The sequence below is a fragment of the Trypanosoma rangeli genome (genome assembly GCF_003719475.1).
Source record: "Trypanosoma rangeli strain AM80 chromosome Unknown Tra_15.4_contig_00115, whole genome shotgun sequence".
Classification (NCBI taxonomy): domain Eukaryota; phylum Euglenozoa; class Kinetoplastea; order Trypanosomatida; family Trypanosomatidae; genus Trypanosoma; species Trypanosoma rangeli.
This window is the reverse complement of record NW_021705861.1, coordinates 21,869-45,195: the sequence shown is the minus strand read 5'-3', so window position 1 is coordinate 45,195 and position 23,327 is coordinate 21,869. Positions and strand designations below refer to the sequence as shown.

Here is a 23,327-nt window from a genome sequence, read left to right as displayed (position 1 = left end):
GAAGGCGTTCTCGTTTCACAAGAAGCAATAAACACACGCACGCGTTGTGCTTTTGCGTTGTTTTGCCTTTTCTTGAGATGAACGGAAACTTATGCCTTCAGAGCCTCACCGTATATGGTGCAAGCCTTATGTCTTTGCTCACTTCTTCACCCGGCGTGATTCCTGCACTAAGAGCTCCCTAGGGGGAACTGTGGGATTGCGGTGCGGGGTGCGGAATAACGTAAAATGCGCCTTCCCGCGTCTGCGTGTGGCTGCTCCTAACCCTCCGGGCCCCAGCTGGTGCGTGCCGAGAGTTTTGCCCTCCTGCGTATAAACCTCTTTCCACCTTAATTTCCTGTCAAAAAAATGCCTATGTTACTCGATGGCTTCGGGCCCCCTTTTTAAGTATATTCCCTTCTGCGTTAATTGACGCGTTTGACTGTTTTTTTTTTTGTGTGTGTTTGTTTTGTTTTCGATGTTTCAGGCAAACAGATACCAAAAAAAGAAAAAAAAACTGAAGGAAGGAAGCCGGGCTCAGCGGAGCACGCGTGCTGTGCAGCAGAGTCAATTCAACACGGTAGATCCATCAATCAAGTCCTGTCCACAGAGCAGTGTTGTTGTAATTCTACGACATCATTTTTTTTTTTCTTCCGCACACCGTTCCTATGCTGCAACCAGAGGGCCCTTAAGTGCTTGGTGATTGGGTGGCTGCGGTGAGCGACGCCCTCCTCTCCACAGCCGACGCAACGGAAAAAGTAGTAAACGCAGGGGCGGAAGCAGTGGAAGGAGTGGTGTTCGCTGGAGGAGCAGTTGCCCCTGTCATCGCCGCGGAAGTCGGCGGCACATAACTGCCAGAATGCATGCAGTCGACGCGGAGATGTGGAATGAGGCGTTCCACTGGGTTGGTGTTTCTCCAAACTTCTGCCTGGTAAATGACAGCAAAAATGCGAAAAGGGCGCAGCTTCGTGAAAGTCTTAAGCACCACCAGAAAGTCGACCAAGAAACCGTCAAGGCCTAGCGGTTTTGAAACTGCAGTGGTCTCCACTGTTACCGACGTGCACGGGGTAGAGCCAGCTGCATTTGTCTGGTGCAGTACACGTGTAACTTTGGGTTTCATGAGAACGCAACCGCCTGGCCACCGCCGTCGGTTCATCACCCAATAAATCACAGGATACACCGGGAGATACAACGTGACAAGTGCCGCCGACACAAGTCCCTCTTGCACAACCCAGATGAAGCTGCGAGCCAATACAAAGTAGAGGTAATATACTGCCAGGGTTGGAAAGAGAAACACCGTCACCGTGAACAAGAGCGTCCCCATAAGCATTTGGTCCACCTCAAAGTCATATGTGTCTGTGCGGCGCCGAAGCGGGTTGTACTTTTTCCCACGCAGCTGCAGGAATAGACTACTCATCGTCAACCGCATGACGTGGTACGGGACAGAGATGGCGTAGAATAGGAGCTGTATATGCAGTGAAACCAGCACGCTGACGTCGGCGATGAGGGCAAACGCACAGCTAGCGCCGAAGGGAGCAATATACACAAGCACTTTGTAGACAAGCTCCACCCAGTTAAAGTTTACCACAAGATCCCAACTTGTCTTCAGCACCAACTTGGAAAAAAAGCACAGCGTCATATTAAAATCCTCATTCATTTTTAGTCCTGCAGGCCATCCCTCAAACCACTCCATATATCCCATGTGCACATCGTACAAAAAGATCCTACAGAAGTTCCCAGACTTGGCGATTAGAGCTGCTCCCCCAAGAGCCAACAACAGACTCCCCAAGGTTCCCAAAATTCCATCAACAAGTAAACGAATAAGAAAATTGACGGCGCAAAAGCGTTTAAAGGCAGGATCCTCGTGTATCACGTGTGGCATCACTGGATGAAGACCACAGATGCGCGTGCGGCCTTGTAGCAGGGAAATCCAGTGGATAAATTCGCGGAGACGAAACTCCATCAAGGCAGCGGTAAAGGAAATTTTTCCTAAAACTGTAAGGCCAGAAACAAAAAACATCAGTGTTGATATCAACACACTAATAGACGCGTAAAGACGTCGCTCCCAGAAGCTCTGCTCCTCCAATACCATTTTATTATCCATCTGCCTTTCATTGCTGCTGTGCGGAGCCTTATCATCCTTCTTAGCCCTCTCATTCCCACTGCCGCCTTTAACGTTTCTTCCGCAGCATTCGAGGTATTTCCGCAACACACGACCACGGTTGTTGGAGTGCAAGAGACGACTCACCTCTGCAGAGTCAGAAGTGGTGGGGAAGTCAAGCCGTGGTGGTAATAATTTTACTGGCGTTTCGGGTACCGGTTCAACATTCTCCAGCTCCAACGCAGGAGCTTGCTGCTCCCGTCTATCTTCCTCCTTCCATGGGAGGCCGTTGCCACTGTTTAGAACATCATCCATGGAGGTGTTGCTGTCACCAAAGTCCTCAACAACGCGCCTAGGCAAGCTGCCCGACCTGTCGATGTTCGCTTCCACCGGCTTACCTACACTAGGGCCTGCCAAGGGCACCATGTGTGGTGGTAGTAGCACGCCCTCCAGGGTAGAGTGCACGCCCGGAATACAGAGAGGTTCTAGGCCTTGCAGGAGCTCCATAATACCGTTGCAACCAAACCGTGCGTTGACACTAAACACCGTCGGTGATGTGGCATATTTATCCCATAAACTAGTTCGTATAACGTGCAGATGGCATGGCTGCACACTATACCCACAGCACCACACCCGGTCGAGCACTGGCCCCTTGTCTAGCTCAATCCAGATGTCGCTACGCTGCCGCTGGCAGCGCACCCAAGTCTCCGACGAATCCCTGGCCGCATTGCCCAAGGTATGCAAAGGTGGGCGTGAGCCACGCACCCGACCAAGTACTGATAATGTGGTCGCGCTAAAAGCATCTTTGTGCTGCAACCTTCGAACCTCCACATTTTCGTTTCCCCCCTGTCTGCAAATCTGGCCAAGAATATGCAGGGCATCGTTAAACTCATCGCTCTCCACAATTGTGACGACCACAATCACAAGACCACGAGGGTTCCACCCGATCAACCAACTGTCCCCCCGCACAGCCCCCTCCTGCTCCTCCAGAAAGGGCCACAACAGCGTACAAACGTGCGGGCTGGTAGAGAGAGCCATGCTTGAGACCATCCTCCCTCTCCCCAACCGCAGACTCTACACGAGACCGCTTTCCCCCCAACTGTCGCTATGGCTTATTAACCGTTGTTTTTCTTCTCCTTTTGCACTTTCACCGAAGTCATGTGGAGAGAAAAGAAGACGAAAGATATATATAATGCTCAGCTCTACGCCCGGTGTGTGTGGGAGAGAAAGCTGAAAAGCATAAAAGACCACAAATCCAAAAAAAGGCTCACTCGTTGAGAGTCAATCTACCGAAACACATGACAAACACCACACCCAATAAGTCCCCCCCCACCTTTTTTTTTGCTTTTACATCCAGCACCATGACCATGGAAAATCACTGCACAAAGAGACGATAGGAGAGAGAAAGAGAGAAAAAGAGAGAGACAGAAAGAGATAAAGAAAGCAATAGGATCTGCATGCGTATGAGCATTACCAACGCCGCACATCATCGGCATAATCGCCAGGTATTTAGCTGACGTCAGCAAACTCAATTTCCTCCACAAACTTCTCGTAGTACATTCTGCCCCCCTGCTCCGCCTCGAAAATAAACTCCTCCATCTCCGCTGTGGAGAAGTCCCCGAATTTATCGAGAAGTGCCTTCACGGTCGACATGGGGATCCAACCGAGCTTCCGCGTGTCAAAGGCCCGGAAGGCTTCAAGTAGCTCAGCCGCAGGCACAGCTTCAGTGAGATCGTTAGCTGTCATACCTCACGATAACGACAGAACAAGAAGTGAAGAGAGAAAAAAAAATAAGACAAATATAAGAACCTGTAAGGAAGCGGTGCACCAGAAGTGAACTCTTGGGACAGGAGCGATGAATCAGAAAGGGACGTGCACGCATCCACCCACTGAAAAGTAAAAACAAAGAACAACAGCCAAAGTAGAACTCCATTTCTCTTTCTCGCTCGTTGCTGTTTCTGCATCAGTGCCTCAGTGTTACACATTCTTCTCGGTCTCTTCTGCGCGACACTCCGAGCTGCACATAAAATTACCCGCCTCATTCTCTTCATCGTTAACAACCTCATTGACGTTGATGCTGTTGTCAGTCTCCGCAACTTCGAGTGGCGGCAACGCCGAATGAGTCTTCGCCTCCGTCTCTCCTTCATTTTCCTTCGCTTCCGCCTCCTGGGCTAGTCGCCACTGCTCCTCCGCCATGAAGAGTTCCTTTTCGAGAACCAACCTCTCATGGCGTAGCTGAACTAATTGCTCACGGCTCTTCACCAGCTCAGCTTCAAGTGATACAACTTCCTTCTCACGGGCCACAGCCGCTGATAAGGAGGTTTTCAGGCTCTGCAGCTCCTTCTGGGCTCCACCAATAACCGTTGCGGCATTTTTTGTACACTGCTTCCTGCACCACTCCACGTCTTCCTGTAACTCCTTCCGGGTCTTCTCAGCCTCGCCATACTGGGCCAAGAGATACGCAGCATGCCGCCTTGAATGGGACTGAAACTCCTCACGAATAGTTTCTAGTGAAGGCAACTGCTGCAGACCATTCTGCAGTGGTTTGAAACGGACATGAGCCTCGTCCATTTCTTTGGCAGGGTCATCGGTGAAGCTGGCAGAAAGGGGCACACCCACCTTTCCAAGCAGGAGACGATCTGCTGCAACAGTCATTCGCAACAAAAACGCCGCTTCCCTAAAAACACGCTGTTCACCCTTGAAAAGAGTGCTGACACTCGACAAATGCTCATTCAGTACCTTTAGAAGGCCTGCGGTGCTCTCCATGAAAATGTCAACAAGAAGCCCTTGCTCATCCACGCTTTCCTCCTGCCCTTTATTGTCACGCTTCTTCTCATTTCTGTCGGTATCCTCCTCCTGCCGCTGCTCCTGTTCCACAGATAGTTTGCAATGCAGCAGGGTCTGAAGTCGTTCTACAAGAAGCATAACGGCTGCACTTCCAGGGGACACCATAAGTTTGATTAACGCCGCATCTTTAATCTCCTGTTCCAGCCGAGCGTTCTCTGCAAGAAACGCCACAATCGAGGTATGCAGCGTTCCCGTCTTTGCCTCATACAACATTTGACGTTCGTCCTGTTCTGCAGAAACTGCACATGCCGTAGAGCCCTTTACTACTTCCGAGATGATTTGTTGGGTCACCTCGGCTAAGCGTTGGGCAATGGCTGCACAGCAGTGCCGCAGCAGGATCGTTTTTCCTTCCTCCGCAGTCGCTGTTTCATGTGAGGCGCTGCCCAGATCACACACAAGCAGAGACGTTTTACCCAACTTCTCCCTCAGCAATTTCCGCAGGTACAAAATTTCACGGCTCAACCGATGCCGTAGATTTTCCAACTCCTGCTGGCGACGAAGCGTGGCTTGTAGAGTGGCAGGCATTACTGATTTCAACTGTGTACCTGTGGCAGCAGCTAGCAACGTCGCAAGGGCCACTTCTGCACGGTGAAGTCGCTTTTGTAGCTGTTGGTGCTGACGAATAAGCTGCTGCCCTGACAGTGAGGGAGACAACGCGGATAAATGACTCCGCATCTGTTCATCAGCGACGAGAAGTGCGCGCTCGGTTGCCCACAAAACATGCTTGTTCCACCGCGCCATTGCTGCTCTTCTCTGTGACAGAATGAAACCTTTCACTTCGCTTAGCGCGTCACTCTTTGAGCACAGGCGTTGAATTTCATTTTGCAGCGCTATCACCACGGGCGCTATGGGGCCGTCAAATCGGTCCTGCACCTTTTCTAGGGCACGCCGTATATCATCAAATTGTTTCATCTCTGTATTGCAGAGTTGAGATGACGGCGCTTCGACCTCAACGTCTGAAGCTGTGGGCATCCAACTCTCCGATTCCACAGACGTGGCACGATCTTCTTTGGTCGCGTGTTCTCTAAATTTTTCCAAGCTCTGCAGTAAATGAAAGTGTGTGTTGAGCCGCTTGAGCTTTGAGGCACCGACACAAACGTTTAGTAAAGCGGCAAGATCCAAAGAGCCTTCCTGATCCCGCGACTCTGCATCTTTTTCGGCGCTTCCAGCCTCCGTGGTGCTCTGAGAGGCCTTTTGACGTTTCTCCCGAGTTCCCATCAATGAGCTTCGCAGGGAGGCAATACTTATGCGAAGGGCCTCCTTTTCGTGTTCCGCGAGCGTCATCCTAAAATGGTGCACGCGTGCGGACTGTCGCAGTGCCGCCTCCATCTCCGCTACGCGACAGAGGAATGAGAGATAAGTCTCGTCTGTGTCGCCGTTCTCTTCGCCTCCCTCCTCGTCCTCTAGCGAGTATCCAATGTAGGGTGCGGCAAACTCCACCTCAGCCTCCTTGTCCTCGCCGGCAGCATCGTCGCGGCGAGCCATCTTCCGCCTCGGTTCACCCTCCGCAAGGTCTTCCACGTCACGCTCGCGCTTCTTTACACCGGCACCGCCTACATAGCCATCACACGCCTGTGACTCGACTTCAATCTCTTCGGCGAAGGGGTTGTCGTCAAACTCAAAAGAAAACATCACACACACACTCGCTCTGAGTGCGGGGCAGTGGAAGCAACAATAATAATAAGGGCTGCTCTGTTTACACTTCTCCTTCAACTCCCCGCTCCCCAAACGTGTCTGTCTCTCGGCGCTCGTGTGTACGCGTCCGCCGCCGCGATGGCTGTTATATTCCCTCTTCCTCCCTCCATGAAAAACGAAGAGAAGAGAAAAACACGCGTTGCACAGCTGGGAAACAGGTCAAGTGCAGTCTTTGTGGTGGCGACCCAGCGAGCAGAGAGACGGGGGAGGCAACCACAGGCACACCCCAAAATTGAGAAGACAACAACAACAAAAACCACACTTACATAAACACGGCACAACGTACACCTGTTCGTGTTGCAGAATCCCCCCAGAAACAACTAAAAAAAGACCAATAAACGAGAAGGAACGAAGAGACATTTCACTTGAATTTTGCTACTCCCTGGGGGCATAAGAAAATACGGCAGAGAAAACCCGCTGCAGCCTCACAGCGGGACGACAAACACACAGGCAGACAGAGTGGTGCATGTGCCTTGCTGCAAAGCAAAGCAAAATGAAAAAAAGGAAATAAAAGGAAAAAAAACAACAATAATACGGCATATGCCATACTAAAGCGTTCCTGATACTGCACATACTCTGTTTCACAGCGCCGTCTGCATGCCCCTGTGAGAGGCATGCATGTACACATACACGCAAATAGCATGCAAAGAGCCTCTTCTCACTGAATTAAATTTGAGTCAAACGTACTGGTTAAGAGAATTCGAACAACAAGAAAAAAAGGGGTTTGACTGAAAGACAAGCAGAGAAAAAAGGAAAATAATTGCACAGTATTCATACATACATTATTCCCCTTTGCGCCGTTCGCATAGATCCAATATGATTTCCGTTTTTTTCCCCCCCCCCCTTCCTATTAAGTTGAAGTTTCCTCTTCATCATTGTTATGATCGACGTTTTGCGTATGTTGTTTCAATCTGTCTCAGACACACTCTTTTTTTTTTTTTGTCCTTGCTTACACATCCCCACATTCCCCCCCCCCCCCTCCGTTGGACGCATTACTGTTTTGTATTGGCAAACGTCACCCCACAATAAGCTCAACAGATTTACTCTTTTTCTGCATTCCCTCTCTCTCAATATATATATATATATATATATTGTCTTCCCTTATCGTTGCTTCACCGACCTCTATAGACTTCATCATTTTCTGCATGAGGAGTCTCCAGTCTCTCACCCACGCCCCCCATAGTATCCTTCTCGCCTTTATGAGGATGCATATTTCTCTTCACCCATGTCTACATATGTATGTCTATATATACATGTACATGCTGTACGTATATGTGTGTAACGTGGTTTTATTGACTAATATAAAAGGGAAGAGTAAATCAAAGACAAACCACACAACGCAAATCAATTGGAAAAGGTGGTCGAGATGGCAGAGGAGCCAAAACAAAGAGAAAAAAGAAAAGTGAGGAAAATAGCTGCATGTGAGGGGCGTGCCAAAAGAGAGGGGAAAGGGAAAAAAAAAAACAAAATCACCTTTTGCTTTTGAAGAAGAGTTATATGGAACTCCCTCGCTTCACCTTAAGAAAGAGAAACACACACACACACACAGAGAGAGAGATAGAGACAAAGAAAGCCAACAACAACAAGGCAAATATACACAAAAAACGAAGACAGTGAAATTTGTGCCAATGCAGACAAATAAAAAAATTCCACGGCAGTACTTCTCACCGCCACGCTCTAGCAACAACACCAACACGCATAGCACTTCAACTGCCCTGCTTCCTTTTGTTTTGTCTTCAAAGATTTGACGATTTTACCAATATATATATATATATATATATATATATTATAATAATAATTATTTTGCCGTTCGGTTTTTGCTTGTAGAAGCTTTGTATGGATGTATTTATACATACGTCCACACATACGTGAACATATAGTTCATTTTGATCATTTAGTATAGCCTCGGTTTACGTGAATAAATGAAAAAGGCGTTATCTTCAAGAGCCTTCTTTGCTAACTGCATGCGATGTGGAACATCTTCGGGAAGAATGGGCCTAGTGCGAGGTCGTGGGGGATTCTCGATGGCTTTCTGCTGTGACTGTGGCTGTGGCTGTGGTTGTGACTGTGGCCGTTTTTGTTTTTGTGGTGCTGGTGACGGCTGTCGTTTTTTCTCTACAAAGGGGGCCACCGGAACTTCCTCAGCCGCCTCCTTGAGCGGCTTCTCCTCCGCTTCGGTAACTGCAATTTCCTCAAGTGGATTCCATACCACTGCGCGATGCTCACGTCGTGTGAGCATCTTTCTGTTGTTGTCTACATTAAACCAAACTACATGAGCATTTCTCAAATGCATGGCGTGTTGGACAATATACTCCATAAAGTCCTGTGGAACCCGACCGTCTGACTGATGCGCATCTAACAGATTAACCACTTGCGTCTGAGATGCCCCCTTCTTGGGTTGGGGCGACGCATTCGAGCTCGGACTTTCCTCCGCACACTCGAGAGAGTTCTTATAATCCCTGTGCGCTACGGCCGTGTCAGACAATGTTGGCGCCATAGAGCTGCTTTTTCCACTGATATCCTGCTTCGGTGATTTACACTCGGTTGAATTGGCAGTAATGCACTTGTCTGTCATATTGGGCCCTGCAGGGGAGCCGACATTTTCACTGAGCGCAGTCTGCTGGGAATGTGAGACTTGGCCATTCTTCGTTGCATCTTCCTTCTCATTTGAGGGTGGCGAGGGCACCCATCCCGACACCTTTTTCGGGTTTGGTATATGCTTGGACGGCACCAGGCAACTAGAGACTGGCACTGGGGGCGGTGCTACTGTCTTTTCACTCGTATTTCGCTTCGTCATATCGGCTGAAGACGGCAAGGGTGGTTCCTCCCTACTGCCACCCTTTTCTGCAGCAGCACCGAGCTTAGCTGAAGCAGTTTCCCCACCCAACATGGTATTAGCATATTTTGGCGAATATCGCAGCGTCCGTGCTACATTGGCGAGGCGCACTGTACGGCACGCGGATGTCACTCGCGTTGGCGGCGAACTATCCCTGCACCGTGAGACGACACTCCCCATCGACTATCCCGTCCCCTCTCTCTTTTGTACACCGCCGCTACGCTCTAGCCCCACCTCCTTTCCTACTTATGCGACCACTCCTTTTCTGTTGGCTGTCTCGTGCCGCAGCTGAGAATCACGCCTTCCAGGAAGATGGAGAGCTGAAAACAAATAACACGTACAGAGAGAGAGAGAGAGAGAGAGAGGCACAAAAAAACTCAGCAAGATATATATTATGGAACAACTCCACGTCCCTTGACGTGTGTGTGTGTTTTCCGCAACTACTTGTTCCCCTGTTGAACTGTGAAAAAACTACAACAAGAAGGACGCACGTTCGTGTGGATCAGCAGCAGTTACCTCAGTCAGGAAACCATGCGCAAGAAGAGCACGGATACACATGCTTACCGCATGCTCATCTCAACCAAGTCCCCCCCCCCAAATAATAGGGGCTGCAGTCTATTTCAGTTAATTAAACGCAGAAGTTCATTTTTATAGCATAGAATAGCAGAGCTGACCCCAACTTCTGCTTTTTTACCCAACAGTTCACTCGCTTACCTTCATGCTCTCACTTACTCACCTCCTTTCTTTGCGCTTCAGTAGTATCCTGTCCTCACTTAACGGCTTTCCAGCTGCTGGTCTCTCCGGAAATTTGGCCTCGCACTTCCTTAAGAATTTGCTGCAACGGCGGAGCGAGCTGCGTAATCCGCATCCATCGCACGATCCAACTCCTGCACTAGTTGCCGGTAGCGCAACGCTGTGGTTTCGGCGTCACGGAACTCCTGCAACGACTTGGAGAGAGCAGTACGCAGGTGCCGCTGCATGCCATCACCGAGGCACGTCACCTTTTCAACCCACTGCAAAAAGAGTGTCACTTCGCACACATCATCGATGGGGCTTTCGTAGTCATCACCCTCGTCCTGAAGGTGACCGATTTCATCATCTTCCAATTCATCGTCGTTGTCATCGTCATCGTCATCGTCGGTCTCCACATCACTGCCGTCGTCAACACCGAGCACATCCTCATCCTCGAGGTCTACGTCACATACGTCCTCAACCTCGACGCCCCGACGAATCTTATCCAAGTTTCCCGCCGTAATGCGACAGCGCGACGCCAAAAGAACATCGTTGGCAAAGATGCAGTGCTGAATCAGCGCCAGCGTCGGTGAAAGGTAGGCATCAAACGCGGCAAGGCCTATACCGCTGCTGCTGCTCCCGCCGTCGGTGACAATGTGCTCCAAGAGGGCAGTCAACCCCAAAACAATGACTTTGCGGGTGAGAATAGAGAGATTCTCGACGACCTCGCTCGCCGCGTCGTGCTTCCGTTTTTTCCTCTCCTTCTCAACCTTGGAGGAATTGACAGCAGCACGAAAGAAGTGAAAGAATGCGTCAAAAAAATGCGGGTAAGCGTTGTGGCTGACCATGATATGCAGCGTTGCTGCGGCGTTGTAGTAAAATGCATCCATCAGTGCCGCAATGATCCAAATCTGCAGCCGTACCTCGCCTTGGCGAATGGAGTCGTCCACGAGAGCCCGAAACAGCAACGAGACAAAGCGGGGGAGGTGCGCGTCAAACAAGCTCGGTGCAGCCTCTAAGTGTTTCGCCTGATGCAACATCGCCTCAATCAACTGCGGCACGGCAATCTGATCGTCAACGCCAGCAACACAGTGAAACAACATCTTCTCGCACACCTGGTAGGTTGCCTCCATGAGCTGGGCGTTCTGAAGAAACTCAACCGTCCCGTTCGAGATGAAACTATCAAGCACCTCCTCAATGGCAACAAAAAAATCCACGCCAATTCCAGAATCAACGGCTTGAAACAGTAAGGGAAGCATATCCCAGCACTCCTGCGGGATAGGTTTAGAGAAATTAACAACATTCAATAAAATCGCTAGCGTCTTTTCCATAAACTCAAAATTGTCAGGATGCTCCAAAACGTTCTTCGTCAAAAACAGCAGGTCAGGCCTCAGACTACAGAATACCTCCATATGGTGGCGCGAAGCCTGTACAATGGTGTCCAGTGCGTTCAACAAAGCACAGGCACTCAGGTCTGTGTGCCAGTACTGTGACAAATGCTCAGCATCCATCGCAGTCTCCTGCTGCGCCAGATCAAATGTTGTTGCCAAAAAGTGTTGCACAAGCGTCTTTCCAATCTTCCCAAGGACAGAGGTGAGTTCGGGCGCAAAAATGCTCCACCAAGTAAAGCAGGGCGGTTGGCACAAAGGACGTTTGCACGCGGTTAAGAAAACAAATGCACTCCTCCACCAACGGCACAAGAATAGGCCGAATATACGGAAGTGCCCGTTTCATTTCCAGGAAGGTACAGAGAGCATCAATGGCGCCCAGCCGAATCCGAGAATCACAATCCTGCACAAGGGAGGAGACAATTCGTGTGAAGGCAGCAAAGTCCTCCTCAGCAGGGATGGGAGCCTTGGAGTACCGTTGGCATACAACAAGGGCCTTGCAGCGCAGCGGGATATATGGAACAGTGGGTAGAACGCGCGGGGTCACAAACGCAACAAGCACCTGCACTATTTGCGTTTCCCAAATCTCAGAAACGCATCGTAAGTGGCGTCTCAGCACGGATAGGAGATGCAAAAAGCCAAACGTTTGCGGAAACGTCTCATCATTGTCTCCGCGCGAGAGACCTGCGATGAGGAAGTCAATAATTTTCTGCAAGCAATCCTCGTGGAACTCCTTGTTACCCTTAACAATTGCCACAATCGCGTTGGATGCCGCCTGCCGCTGCGAAACCTCGCTTTGGTCGAATCCCTCCTCCATCATGTACTGTGCAAATTCCGAGAGATCGCTGTCGTCGGCAAACGCCGGCTCATCCTCCTCGCTAAAGCACAAATATGGGAACAACATGGACTCAACCACATGCATCAGCTGCGGAAGTAGGCACTGCTGATAAAGCGTCTTGTCAAGTGCGCAAAGTTTAATGTAGCGAATAGCAAACATGTCAGCCTTTTGGTGTACACCACGCGCTCTAGAGGTCGAGGCGTACTTCAACCACCTCTGCCACACCCCAAAGAAGGCTGAAGCATGCGTCGTAAGAAAACGCCTTGCCACAGGCGCGGGACTTTTCTTCTTTGTTGCGTCGTTCAGCACAGAAAAAGACGTCATGGCAATTTGTTTGAGGCAGCCCACGTAGGTTTCGTACGTTTTTTGCAATCCATTCGCTGCTGCCTCAGAAGCTGAGGCAAAGTGAAGTTCCGGATACTGGACCATCCCGTGGAACCATGCATCCAACGCCTCTGGGGGAAGAGCTTGTACTTTATTCGCTTGCAGCGCCGTTTCCACAATGCAGTTCATAACTTTCAGCACAATGTGATCAATCTGCGGCTCCCCGTACGAGAAAAACGAGGGAAGGGCTGAGAGAAGACAACTACAAACCGTAAGCTTCATAGGCAATGGTTCCAATCCTGGAGTTTTAAACCTCTTGACGAATGCATACAACATTCCCAATGCGGCCACAGCGTGTTCAACGGAAACGCCAGCTCTCTCTCGTGTAATCTCCGGCATAAGCTGCGGAAGATAATTCCACTGAAAGGAGCTGACGATGCTGGCCACACACGTGTGGATGATCTTCTGATGCGTCAACGGCACACGAAAGGCGCCTTCGTAAAGGAGGGACTTTACCTCGTCCAACACACCAGGGGCAGCAGCGATCTGCTTATCATCTAAGGTCTCCATAATGCAATTCTTGGCGTAAATAAGCGCTGAAAGGCTTTGCTCCGCCTTCAACGCCGGATCAGTTCCAGCCCGCAAAAGTGCCACAAGATGCCGAGGACCATCTACAGAGTTTATTGCGTTCTCCAACTGCGTCGTCGCCGCCGTTCGCTCCTCTTTGCTCCCACCGTACGCGACTGAGAGCAGCTGCAGGATATCCATAGTTGTTGTCCAACTTCCCTACACCACCTAAAGAAAGCAGCAGTAGCCACAACCACAAACTTCCTCATACAGACGCCGCAAAGGTAAAAAAAAAAACACACACACACACACACAGACAGTGTTAAAGACAAGCAACACATCGCAAAAACTATTTTTTTTTTTTTCTTTTGTCTCGCCTTGCAGAAAGTGGTAGTAACAAGTTTGCAAACAAAACAAAAATACTGTACTCTTTCATTGTTATTTTTATTTTACAGTACTTTCCGTCCAAGTCTCATGACAAATGCAATGAGAATTTAACGAGTAGAAAATATTTTACATTCTTCTTCCTATTTACACCAATAACAAAAACAAAAAAAAAGACAAAGGGGCACACCACAAGACAGGTTCAGCATGACACTCGTTACAAACTTACGCCATGAAATTTGTAATGCCAGCAGCTATGAATGCAGCTACCCTCGGCGTTTTATTGTAGGGTGAAGTCTCTTTCGGCATTGCGGGGTTGAAGTCGCTCATAAGCTCATTACGAGCCTTTCGGACGGACTCACGAAGGGAGAATGCCAGTTCCCCGTTACCCCTGTGCAGTGACCCCGTAACTGAATCAACCACACCCCGTGGGAGTCTATTCCCTGACAAGCTGAGTGCGCCAAGCCCTCCATGAGGTGAATGCGAAGGCACTACATATTTAATTGCAGTTCCCACGGACAGCAATGCCTCGTTGCCATCATGAAAGTGACTAAGTGGATTTTTGGCCGGTACAAAGGGGGGCAGTGGCATGCTCTTGTGAAGGATTCGAGCGGCTGTCGGGATACTTCGCCTCGCATCTGCTTTCCCTGCTTCACCAGTGGCTACCTTATCCAGCCACGGCAAGTTCTCCCACTTGTACTCTACGCCCGTTTCGGCAACACCCCTCACAACGCCTAACTTTGCTCTTTGGGAGTGGAAGCCGCGGTTGTTTCCCTCCTTGACGCATTGTGTCCTTTCCCCCATGTCCATTGGGATCCCAAGCAAGGGGACGGTGACAGCCTCATCAGGGGTTTGTGGCAAATGAACCATCAGCGTTGGGGCCCCTCCTGCCCCGCTTCCCTCACAAAGAAAGAATGGAACTCGGGTATTCACCTGAATGCACTCGATAGCTCTACTAAAGCGTTCCTCGGTGAGAAGCCTCTTCCCGCGGAGCTCAACAAGCCAACGAAGGAGGGCAATAATGTCCTCCGTTTCTTCTTCCTCTTCTTCTGTTTCTTCCACCTCTTTTTCCTCTTCATCTTTTAATTCCTCTTCCTTTCCTTCTTCGATCGTCCTCTTCTTCCATGGTTTGAGTTTTTTGGCGCCGGGTGAAGGTGCCGTCACATCAGCCCCTCCGCAACTCAACGCTCTTCTTCGACATGGTCCAGCACTCGCAACACGCACATGCTCTTGCAACACCGCGTCGTCTTGTAGTACAGTGTTCCCGAGAAGCCCAAGCAATGCACGACCCTTCTCGGAAAGAGCGGGATAAGCAGACTTTTCCAAAGCGTTACTTACTTCATTACTCAAGCTCCCAGAACGTTGACCATAAATTGTATTACCATGGTCATCAGTGTTCCTGTTAGAAGTTGCACTACTATGACTTGGGAGAGAGCCCTGCAACGATGGCATCGCTACCTTGGGAAAACGCGCATTTTCATACCCTTCAATTTCAACCTGCCTGTTCTTCATCCCACCTCCCTGCTCTGATGCCTGTGATTCACCATCGGTTTTTAAGCGGGGCATCTTGACCGTTTCAGGTCGTTGCAATAATGAACTAAACGCCATGCTCTCAATATCGTCACTAGACGTTGCCTCTTTTTTAACGGTGTTGTGCAAAAAGCCTGCTATAGACTCGTTGCCTTGGAATTTATCCATGCTGGTTGTAGGAGCAGAGACCTCCTTTGATTCAAGCCTACTTTCGGCGTCTGCGACCCCCCAATTGTCATTGCCAAGGGGCGACATCGCCGTGCGAGCTTGAGTTGAGGAAGATTTCGTCATTTTACCTCCTTGTCTTAAATCCAACCTCACTTTCTTCATTCCCTTCTTGGCTTGCATGGAAGATGCAGCCGCCTTCAGCTGTTTAGGAGGCGCAATTGCACCGTCAGGTACGTAAACTTCGGACTGCAAAACTCCAACCTTACCAACGCCTCGTTTACTGTGCAGGGGCGTCGGCGACGGTGTTGCCTTGGGCGTCGATTTCCCCACTGATTCAGCAGCTTCCGCCAAGCAAGTGCCTTCAAGGTGAACCGTAGACACTTGTGAAGTATGTGCAGCATCGGACTGACCCCTCGGACGCCGCGCCCCCGTACGCACGCGGGCGCTTCCGCGTGGTAGTACATCGCTCTGAGACATCCTTGCTAATGTGGAATTTACGGTTCCCGTCATGCTCTCTGAGGTCGTTGGCGTTGCCTCTCGCTTCTGCATCGTTGTTGTGCCTTTCCTGAAGCTCTGCTTTGTGAGCCTCTTCCATTTTCTTGTACCCCGCCCTTCCTCTTCATCGGAGACCGCTTCCTCGCGATCTTTGCGGCGCTGTTGTGTGTGGTAAGAGCCTTCATTCCGTGCATCCAACAGACTGCTTGGTTGCTCGACTTCATCGCCGCTTGCTTGTTGAGCACCCAACACTGTATTGGCGTTCTTCCACTTGCGATGAGCGCGCTCATCTGTGACAAGGCTGCGAGAGCCGCCAGAACTGCTGTCATTTGCATCTTCTGCATCATTCACATCCTCCGTGATGAAACTGATTGTCATAAGACCCCTTTTACCCCCCATAGTACCCGTTTTGGACTCCTCACTGCTCCTGCTTCTTGAAAGCTTTGAGGTTGACATACCTCCCCTATCCCAGAGAATTTGCGAGTGACTTTTGCTGGACACTAACACCCCCCCCTTAAAACCAATGTCATCGCGCGAGGCTGCAGGCTCCTCAGAGTAGATCACTACTCCATGGTGGACGCTGGACTGGCTTAGTTCATGCGTGACTCGTATCATGCTCTTTGGAGAATGCGGCGCACTAAACTGTGAAAGACCCCCCCCATCACCAAAAAGCACGGTCCCCTTCCCATTTGAACGCCTGGACGCATTGCCAGCCTCAATTAAGGATGTACAGGCGGTTTCACTACACACTCCCTTGCCACTCTCGGCTGAAGGAGAATACGGTTCCTCCTCCTGCAACACTGCCAGCTTCCCCTCAAAAGAGGCGCCCACAGAGATTTGCTCGCAAGTCTCCTTTCTTTTAGGCTTGCGATAATCCTTCACAGCGCACTCGTCAAGACACGCTGCAAGCGTCACTATACGCCCACAGGTAGGCTGACGAGCTGGTTGCGATCTCGGTTTAAAACTATTCAATGGTGGAGGAAACGTTCGGCGCCGCTTCCGCTTTACCTGTTTTACCATCTGAACGCCCTTCGGCGCTTCAGCCATAGAGGCAAGACGAGGGCAGGAAGCACCCTCTGCAGACCGCAGTTGCTTCACAGGAAGCAAAGATGTCACTCCATTCGTCATCTTGGAATCCACCAGCGTGGCTTCTTGCTCCTCTTCCACAGGTGGATATTCACTGTGCTCCAAGCTCAGCTTACGCACAACAGCTCCTCTAACGTCATTCGACTCATTTCCTGCAACGTCCCCTCGCTCCTTTGCACGCCGCGCATCCGAGACTGCAGACAAGTGCGTCGTAACATCTCGTAGGATCGTAGTATCACACGTTTGCGTCGGTGCATCGGGTATAACTGGATGTTCCATTTCCCCCACGTTTAACACGACATCATGCATCTCCGCCCACCTTGCAAGTGTCTCCTGAACGCCTTCTGGCACGGAAACGGTGGCATCACTCAAATAAAAGATGAAAACATCTGCCAATTTCGTTTTTGATTTAGGGCGCCCTACATTTTTTTTTGTGCGTCCCCCTGCTTTCTGTGTAACACTCTTCTCCGCTGCTTCTTTGGCCATATCTTCTTCCTCAGTCTCAGTCTTCGGTTCTTCTGTACCTTGTTTCGTTTCCGGCGCTCTCATCACCGTCAAGATGGGTGACGGCAGTGCAGAGGCTTGCGGGGTCTCACCCATACCGTGTCTGACCCACTGCGGTGCTGCCGCAAGGTGTTCAGCAAATGCGGCAATGAGATTGGACTCCATGCTCACACCGTCAGAGGTTTCCTTTGTTTCCCGTACCGGGAGTTTGTCAATAAACTTGTTCGCGTCTAAAACAACGTCGTGTAGCCCCACCAGCAGTCCACCGCCTTCCGGTGACTGAGCAAACACATTCCCCTTCAATTCCCCCGCGGCGTTGTCCATAATGTTCACAGCGGCCAACTGATGCCGGTGAAAAGTGTTTTTTACCACCTTTCCCAGCGAGCGGGGGTTGAACCGCACGCCAAGTACGCCCCGTAGAAAGGTGTTCTTTTGCAGCTTCATTTCACAGCCACCATCCAAGATGACGGCGAGTTCACCGGCGAGGAATAAAGAGTTTTCCACAAGACCACCACCGCTAGAACGCAGAAGTGGTTGCAGCATCTTCAACCATCCAATAAATTTACACTGTTGGAACTTCGGGGTGGAGGCGTGGTGGACAGCCACAAGCACCGCTGAACCCGTTGGGCAAGCAACGAAGGAGCACAAATTAAAGTTGCCATGACCAAATCGGCACACCTCTACTGCCGTGGCGCAACGGATAAAGTGACTGTCGCCAACCGTACCATCACCACGGTCCGCCACACGAACACCGCAGCCTAGCCCGTAGAAGAGACATTCAAGTACACGACCCTTTCCAGAGCGGCCCTGAACAACGCCGGTGCCTTCCATCCCAAAAAAGATACAGCGATACACCGTAACTCCGGCACAATTCTCAATCGTAACACCGGCAGAGCGTGTAGAGGCAAAGGAATTGTAAGCCACGACACATTGGTCGTGCTCGATTGCACCGGAAGCGAAAATGTCACTTGAAACACTAGATGCAAACGTACACGCGACGACATGTACCGCAGTTCCTTCCTTTATTCGTATGGCGACATCATTCCCCTCGAAGGTGCTACTGTTAATGGTAGCAGTCCCGCCTGTGCTCTCCAGCTGCATCCCGCACACATTGTCAGAGTATCGATTAAAGGCGAAGTGCCCTAACCCACCGTCACGAACACATAAAGCAACACTACTGGAGTTGGTATGGTGTAAAAATGAACTATCAACAACAATTGGTGTTGCCCCAGTCGTCACAAACATCCCATACTCACTGCTTTCCTTAAACGTATTCCGCCACAAATATGCAGCGGCATTTTCCTCGCAACAGCAGCCACACCTATTTTTTTCAAAGATGTTTCCAAAAACATTCCCGCACAATCCTGCACCGTGAAACACGATACCTGTTTGACAAGCGCGGAAACAGTTGTTGTAGACAAAGACCTGGGGGGTTATTTGCAAAAAGATGCCGCAGATATCCACTTCGAACGTGTTGCCGTGCACCAAAACGACGGTTTTCTGGGCAGAAAGAAAGACACTGTGCGCAGCGTTCCCACTAAAATGGTTGCCGGCGATGTGAACCTTCCCGCCGTCACCAGTGACGCTCACCGCATACTGTTTCTGGGCGGCAAAGGTGGAGGCCTTCACTTTCACAGACGCCGCATCTAAGGAGGTGATGGCCATCGCGTTCTCCTTGAAGCCACACTCCTCAACGGCCACCACAGCCTCCTCCGCGACACGCACACCTTCGCGAGATGTTTCAAATCTGCAGGCCTTTAGTAGCGTCTTCGGACCCTTGTGGACCTGAACACCAGCGTCTGTGCTATTGTGGAAAACACATTCCTCGAGGAAGATTTCACTCCGCATCTTGTCACACACCTCGCCGGCGCAGGAGACTCCCGTCTCATTGTTTGCAAAGACACACCCCAAAAACTGTGAAACATCAGAAGGCGTTCCAGCAATAAAAAATTCTACAGCAGTACCGAGGTGCTGCGCGATGCATCGTGTCATCTTCACGGCAGACCTCGCACGCACCCCAACTGGGGCATGCTCTACGACGCAGTCCTGCAACTCAGGCATAGAACCGGCGTGCACCTCTAGGTTTGTCTCCGCGTTGTGCGTAAAGTGGCAGGCTGACAGCAGCGGACGAGAGTTTCCGCTGCAAAGCACCCCTGTTGCAACATTGTGGGCAAATGTACACCCTTCAAAGTGCACACACGCCTCCAACACAGCTCCACCCTTTGCATTTTGTAGCACCTCAAAATTTTGGAAGGTCGGAAGCTTCTTTGGTTCCTCCTGCTCTGTCCCTTCCTTCGCCTCCGCTTCGTCCACATCAACGGCACTATCCACCTTTACGCCGCAGCCACCCGAGTCAGTAATAGTCAAGCAGGTGAGCACAGAGTTGCTTGAAGGCCGACCAAGCAGAAGTACACCGCATTCCACGGAGCCGCGCACAACGGTCGAATCAATTGTCACGGTGCTCCCACGCTGCAAAATAATTCCCTTTGCGCATTCGACGACCCTCGTGCAGTTTACGACACCAGAGCCACAAGCTTCAAACAAGATACCGGCCTCCGTGCATCTTTTGATGGTTACCTGAGAGAGCGTAGGCAATGCCGATGCGGCGCCATCGTTCATAGTGAGAGTATTGCTTGCTGTGTTATGGGTGCTGCCGCATTCGTTAAATGTAGTACGACTCTGCCGGGAAGATGTCATGTCCTTCTCAGAGCTGAAGCAGACACCAGTGCCACAGTCATCGACGGTTGAGTGCTCCACCATTAAGTGCGACTTGGCGGAGGATGTCACACCGACACAAGGACACCCGGAAACGTCGCAGCGCGAGAGCAACACCGCTCCGCCTTCCTGCACCACGACACCGCGTCCCTGTTCTGGAGCACGGGCACTGATTTTGCACAACTCAAGGCGTACGATGCCCTGCCTCACACTTGACACACCCACCTCGCAAAGACTTCCATCAATGGTGCAGTTTATAAACCTCGGCTCACATGTAGCCCCTATATTTGACAATGCACCGACCGCATTCACACCCCGGCACTGTTCCGAGATGCTGCAGTGCTCAAATACCACCGCACCTGCTTGCTCCATCCGGATGCCATCAACCTTACTGCCCTTAATGATGCATTGCTCAAAGCGACATTCCCCCCCGTTTTGCACAAGCACGCCAGCCACTCCAGCGTCCTCAATGGTAACATGGCTTACCGTCACAGCAGGAGTTGGACCCTTGACTGCCACACCAAACTGTTTTGATTTGAAAATTTTAATGGCCGTAAAGTTGGCATGCACATCATTCATAATACACAGCCCTACAGTGCAATTGATGAGACAATGATCACGTACCTGCGCCGTGGCACTGGTGTGGGCATATATCCCAACCTCACTCTCCTCAATAACGTTGTCACGTATATCACCAGCAGAGACGAGTTCAATTCCACGTTTGGCAGCTACGATGGTGTTACCTTGCACAGTGACAGCTCCATTAGAGTTGCATGCCACCCCAAAAGCTTTACAGAGGCGTATTTCATTCTCATCAATAACACCGGTGGAGCCCCGCGTGAACTGAACCCCGTAAACAACTCGCTCCATGTAACAGCAGAGCACTTTGCACTGCGTCCCGATGCCATCCACATGAATGACGCCAGCGTTAACATTTTTGAAATTGTTCTTCTCAATAACAGCTGTGGCACCAGAGCCAATCTGAATGCTAAGCGCGGTAAAGTCCGTCATGGTGTTTCCATTAACTGTGACTGTGGAATGCTCAGTGGCGCTCACCGCCATTGCACTCATCTCACGAAAGCAATTGTTACTAACAACAGCGCTGCTTCCCTCTCCCTCCACAACCACCCCATATTGACCAAGTGTAATATCATTTCCTCTCGCCTGCAAAGAGCCACCCGTTTTTACATACATCGTTTCCCCAAAGGAACTCATACTGTTATTTTCAAAAATAGCACTTCCTCCATCCTCCACCAATACGCCTTCGACTGGGCCAGAGTACATGACATTCTCAAACACTGTACACTCACTATGGCTTGCCACCACCACGGAGGCGCAGGAGCTGCCTTCAATAGTGTTGTTACGCAAAGTCGCCTTGCTGCGTCCCGTGAGAACCACATGGTGTACAGAGGACTCCCGCAGGGCGTTCTTCTCCGCCACAATGCAACTTCCCTTTCGTAGGAAAACACTAGTCAAGGTCCCATCAATGAGATTCGACCGTAGCGTCACATTCGAGCCTTCTTGCGCAAAAACCCCGTACATACCAGTTTTGCACCCGTGTACGACATTATCTTCGATGACGACTGCACCACGACGCAGCACAGAGAACGCGGCCACGCGGTTACCAGTTAACGTGTTCTTTGTAATGGTACTAGCTGCACAGTTTCCAAGCAGAGTAATGCCTACGGAACTCTCCTCGATGCTGCACCCGCTAATCCCAATGGCAACGTGATCAACGATAATGCCGTAGTGAACATTTTTGTACAACTCACACTGTTGTAACACCACAGAATGGGACTTCTCAGCAGTAACGTGACAGGAAGCCGTGGAAGACACATAGATGCCCCCACCGCACATCTGAAACTCATTCTTAGCGGCAACCAATGATGCCCCCTCCCCAACGACAAGCCCCCAGGCGGAGCATCCAATAACACGATTGTTGCAAAAGCACTCCTTTGGCAGATTACAGTCCTTAAAGTAAAACCCAGTGACACCGTTACAAAGCAAATTTCCAGTCATAAAAGGCGTTGCCCCATTCATGACACTCACAAGAGACTCCCGTCCACCTGAGTTGTCCTCGTACAACATCTGAGGAAAATGCACCGAGGTGGGGTCCATACCTTCCTGGTTTGCCTTATCATCACCACCCCGAATGATATTCTCGCAGAAGACAGGTTCACACACACCACACAGTCGAGCGCTAATAACCACCGCTACATTCTTCTGCCCCTGCTTCAGTGAGATGCAGTTTTGGCGTAGCTCGGGATTTGCCCGCGTGTTGATGTAGACACATTGCTCGTTGTGGTAGCTAATATCATTACTCACGTAGACGCCGCCGCTGCTTTCGGTGATAGACAAACCGCACCCATAGTCTGAATTGCAGATGTGACAATGCAAGATCCGCGGTGTGGCGTCACGGACAACGTGCACAGAAGAAATTTCACAGTCCCGGATAAGTGGACTGCCGCGTTCAATCAATATGCCTTGACTATCGGAGGCTTTTGTTCCTTTTGCCAGGATGCACAATTTCTCCACAAGAACTGGGTCATCAGTAGTGATTTTCAAGCATGGACCCCGCGAAACAATCACAGGCGGCTCTCCGTCATTTGCGCTACACAGCTCGACGGAGTGGCTAATTGTCAACGCCTCAAAGTACCTCCCGCTCTCCACTTCAATGCGATCGTAGGGGCGCGAGCTGCGAATGGCATCGGATATTTGGCGAAATGACGCCGTAACACTTTTCCCAACGCGTATGCGCCGGGCCTGTCGCCCAGAGAAGTTGCTTACATACTGTGTGAATGCATCTGCCGCACCCGTCAACATGCCGCGCATGGGTTCAAGCACTGGCACAATGAAGTTGTTGTGCCGAGCGATGCTGGAAAGCAGACTGCAAATGCAATAAATGCACACAACCCAAGACGGGGTGCCTGCCAAACCCCACGCACGGAAATATATATATATATATTTTTTTGATGGTATAGAAGGCGTATATCTTTTCCTGCGTGAGAGTGAGGGAGAACGCAAGGCAACAGGCAGGGTACAGCCACTTGGTGGGGCGGGGTAGAGAGAAAAAGGAAGGAAAGATAAATACCATTCGCGCCACACTGACCAAAGAAAACAATAAAAACAATGCCCTCGAAC

The 23,327-nt window shown here is 50.5% G+C and overlaps 6 protein-coding genes across 6 annotated transcripts, besides 8 other annotated features; all 6 read right to left on the bottom strand.

Annotated features, from left to right (window-relative positions):
- Positions 1-412: 412 nt before the first annotated feature.
- Positions 413-451: a sequence feature (A-rich).
- Positions 452-664: 213 nt separating this feature from the next.
- On the bottom strand, positions 665-3,127 carry TraAM80_04111 (putative UDP-GlcNAc:PI a1-6 GlcNAc-transferase; the record flags this gene model as incomplete). The annotated part of the gene is made up of 1 exon (XM_029381055.1): positions 665-3,127. The coding sequence occupies one exon, from the start codon at positions 3,125-3,127 to the stop codon at positions 665-667; it is 2,463 nt and encodes an 820-aa protein (XP_029239081.1).
- Positions 3,128-4,054: 927 nt separating this feature from the next.
- Positions 4,055-6,556, bottom strand: TraAM80_04110 (uncharacterized protein; the record flags this gene model as incomplete). The annotated part of the gene is made up of 1 exon (XM_029381054.1): positions 4,055-6,556. The coding sequence occupies one exon, from the start codon at positions 6,554-6,556 to the stop codon at positions 4,055-4,057; it is 2,502 nt and encodes an 833-aa protein (XP_029239080.1).
- Positions 6,557-7,097: 541 nt separating this feature from the next.
- Positions 7,098-7,145: a microsatellite.
- A 544-nt stretch (positions 7,146-7,689) lies between these two features.
- Positions 7,690-7,711: a microsatellite.
- Positions 7,712-7,852: 141 nt separating this feature from the next.
- Positions 7,853-7,895: a microsatellite.
- Positions 7,896-8,140: 245 nt separating this feature from the next.
- Positions 8,141-8,232: a microsatellite.
- Positions 8,233-8,378: 146 nt separating this feature from the next.
- Positions 8,379-8,410: a microsatellite.
- Positions 8,411-8,513: 103 nt separating this feature from the next.
- TraAM80_04109 (uncharacterized protein) lies at positions 8,514-9,635 on the bottom strand (the record flags this gene model as incomplete). Its single annotated transcript, XM_029381053.1, has 1 exon — positions 8,514-9,635. The coding sequence occupies one exon, from the start codon at positions 9,633-9,635 to the stop codon at positions 8,514-8,516; it is 1,122 nt and encodes a 373-aa protein (XP_029239079.1).
- A 161-nt stretch (positions 9,636-9,796) lies between these two features.
- Positions 9,797-9,820: a microsatellite.
- Positions 9,821-10,279: 459 nt separating this feature from the next.
- Positions 10,280-11,698, bottom strand: TraAM80_04108 (importin 7; the record flags this gene model as incomplete). Its single annotated transcript, XM_029381052.1, has 1 exon — positions 10,280-11,698. One exon carries the CDS (start codon positions 11,696-11,698, stop codon positions 10,280-10,282), a length of 1,419 nt encoding a protein of 472 aa, XP_029239078.1.
- A 22-nt stretch (positions 11,699-11,720) lies between these two features.
- TraAM80_04107 (importin 7) lies at positions 11,721-13,505 on the bottom strand (the record flags this gene model as incomplete). The annotated part of the gene is made up of 1 exon (XM_029381051.1): positions 11,721-13,505. One exon carries the CDS (start codon positions 13,503-13,505, stop codon positions 11,721-11,723), a length of 1,785 nt encoding a protein of 594 aa, XP_029239077.1.
- Positions 13,506-13,600: 95 nt separating this feature from the next.
- Positions 13,601-13,623: a microsatellite.
- A 290-nt stretch (positions 13,624-13,913) lies between these two features.
- Positions 13,914-23,009, bottom strand: TraAM80_04106 (uncharacterized protein; the record flags this gene model as incomplete). The annotated part of the gene is made up of 1 exon (XM_029381050.1): positions 13,914-23,009. The coding sequence occupies one exon, from the start codon at positions 23,007-23,009 to the stop codon at positions 13,914-13,916; it is 9,096 nt and encodes a 3,031-aa protein (XP_029239076.1).
- Positions 23,010-23,327: the final 318 nt, after the last annotated feature.